The sequence below is a fragment of the Primulina eburnea genome, chromosome 7 (assembly GCF_022965805.1).
Source record: "Primulina eburnea isolate SZY01 chromosome 7, ASM2296580v1, whole genome shotgun sequence".
Classification (NCBI taxonomy): domain Eukaryota; kingdom Viridiplantae; phylum Streptophyta; class Magnoliopsida; order Lamiales; family Gesneriaceae; genus Primulina; species Primulina eburnea.
This window is the reverse complement of record NC_133107.1, coordinates 33,885,064-33,887,883: the sequence shown is the minus strand read 5'-3', so window position 1 is coordinate 33,887,883 and position 2,820 is coordinate 33,885,064. Positions and strand designations below refer to the sequence as shown.

Genomic DNA, 2,820 nt, shown 5'->3' with positions numbered 1-2,820 from the left:
GCTTATAAATGAGTTTATAAGCGTAAAGAAAAATAGAAGTATGACTTCTATGAGAGAAATGCAAAGTTTAATTTATGAATGTGTTCCTAAATTAAAAGTTGGCCAAGTGAATAATGTTTGAAAATTGTGATTTTCATAAACATTATTATGGACTAAATTAAATTAATTCAAGTGTTGAATTAATTAAACACTAGTGGACCTAGTAGAGTCCAAATAATTAAATTAATTCAAGTGCTGAATTAATTAAATTATATTGAGTCTTGTAGAGCTCAATTTAAATAAATTATTTAACTAGTGGACTTGAGTAAATTCAAGTAATGTTTAATTAGTCTCAAATATGTTTGAGATAATTAAATTTAGTCCATGGTTTTTAATTTGTTAAAAAACCATATAATATATATGCATGCATGGGAGGTGAAGAGTTGGAGACAACTTTTTGTGTCTCCAAGGCTTGGCATGCAAAAGTTGGTCTCTACTTTTTCACAAACCAAGACAACTCATTCCTTCTTCCCTCCCACACCCTTGGCCGAAATTTTCATGGTTCTTCTCTCCAAGTTTTTCCTCTCTTTTCTTCTTCAATTGTTGAGGAAGAAATAATCTTCTCCTTGAAAAATCCTCTTGATTTTCTAGTGCAAATTAAGAGGGGATTTACCAAGCAAGTGGTGAGCCTAATTTTTGAAGGAAGGAGAGCTTGTAGACTTGTCATCCATTCAAGAGCTTTATTTGCTACTCTATTGTCATCGGACAGTATCAGTCGACCTGAAGTAGTTTGGGAGTCATGTTGGACATATTTATCGGATGATATTTTATACAAACAACGTAACATACTACAGCATCAAGGTATGCACCAATAAATTATTGTATTTTTATGATTTTGTAAATTTTTGCAAGCTATATGCCTTTATATATTTTAATTTTATTTATTTTGTAGAATTGCAATTGAATGAGGATCAAATTAAAAGTCAGGCGTTGGTGGAAATTGAGAAACTATTGCGAAGCTATGGAAAGAGTTTACGTGGATTTCAATCAATGCCATTTCCAAGTGATCAATATTTTCAATCTTCGCGAAATAGCCTAATACATGATGAAATGCGGTTTGATAGAAGAGCTCTGTTCAGAGAACATCATAATATCCTAAATAATTTGAACGATCAACAATGCCAAGTATATAATACGATTATGAATGCTGTTGATTCGGACACGGGAGGGATTTTCTTTGTATATGGATATGGAGGTACTGGAAAAACATTTATTTGGAAAACTCTGTCTGCGTGCTTGAGATCAAAGGGAGAAATTGTTTTGAACGTGGCATCCAGTGGTATAGCATCTCTTCTGCTCCCTGGTGGAAGAACTGCTCATTCTCGCTTTTCAATTCCTTTTAATCCGACCGAGGAATCAACATGCAATATCAAGCAAGGAAGTCCTCTAGCAGAACTTATAGTAAAATCGAAACTTATCATTTGGGATGAGGCTCCAATGACACACAAGTTTTGTTTTGAAGCTCTAGATAAAAGTATGAAAGATATAATGAGATTCGTCAATCCTTCAAGTCTTCATATGCCTTTTGGAGGAAAAACAGTTGTTTTCGGCGGTGATTTTCGACAAATATTGCCTGTTATTCCAAAAGGTAGTAGACAGGATATTGTTCTTGCCACTATTAATTCATCGTACCTTTGGAGACATTGCAAAGTTTTGAGATTGACGAAAAACATGAGACTGCGGAATTTGGGTTCTGATCAAGAATATGCTGAAATTAAAAAATTTTCGGATTGGATTGCTAATTTAGGGGATGGAAAAATCGGAGAAGAAAATGATGGTGATGCAACAATTGATATTCCTAACGAACTTTTGCTGAAATATTACAATGATCCTATTGCAACAATTGTTGAGAGCACATATCCGTTGTTTGGAAATACTGTCAATGATGCAACATATTTCCAGCAAAGAGCTATATTGGCCCCGACTCTTGATGTTGTGCAAGAGGTAAATGAATACATGATTTCTATGAACCATTCAGATGGAAAATTGTATCTAAGTTCTGATACAGCATGTCATTCAGATAAAAATGTCGATTTATTAAATGATGTGCACACCCCCGAGTTCTTAAACTCAATCAGGTGTTCTGGAGTACCAAATCACGAGTTAAACTTGAAGGTAGGAACTCCGGTTATGTTGTTGCGGAACATAGATCATTCTCTTGGACTATGCAATGGAACTAGGTTGATTTTGACAAGACTTGGAAATCATGTTTTGGAAGGAAAAATTCTAACCAGAAGTAATGCAGGTCATAAAGTGATTATTCCCAGATTGTCATTGACTCCTTCTGATTCAAGACTTCCTTTCAAATTTCAACGAAGACAATTTCCTTTGATTGTATCATATGCAATGACAATCAACAAAATCCAGGGGCAATCTTTATCTCATGTAGGACTTCTTTTGAAAAAACCAGTTTTTAGTCATGGTCAGTTGTATGTCGCTGTATCCAGAATGACAAATCCTAAAGGTCTAAAAATTTTGATTTGTGATAGTGATATTAGCAAAAAAAATTCAACGACAAATGTTGTATTTAAAGAAATTTTTCAGAATATGTGAAAATTTTGTTTCTTAATTGTATGATTTATATTCATTTTTTTTTGTATTTTAAAAATCTATATAAATTAGCATAGCAATTAATTTCATCCAGTGCATCGCACGGGTTAGATACTAGTTGTTGTTTAACAACAGAGTTGGAGCCACAATCAATCTTTTAAAGATTGATAGGTATATCTCTCAAACACCCTATGAATGTCATAATGTGTTTTTATTGTATTTGTTGCACAA

At 33.4% G+C, this 2,820-nt stretch overlaps 1 protein-coding gene across 1 annotated transcript; it reads left to right on the top strand.

Annotated features, from left to right (window-relative positions):
- Positions 1-1,164: 1,164 nt before the first annotated feature.
- On the top strand, positions 1,165-2,592 carry LOC140836238 (uncharacterized). Its single transcript, XM_073201609.1, has one exon. It carries the CDS (start codon positions 1,180-1,182, stop codon positions 2,590-2,592), a length of 1,413 nt encoding a protein of 470 aa, XP_073057710.1. The 5' UTR covers positions 1,165-1,179.
- The last annotated feature ends 228 nt before the right edge of the window (positions 2,593-2,820 follow it).

Coding starts and splice junctions, on each gene's coding strand:
- LOC140836238 (XM_073201609.1), top strand. CDS start 1,180: ATGAATGCTGTTGATTCGGACACGGGAGGGATTTTCTTTGTATATGGA.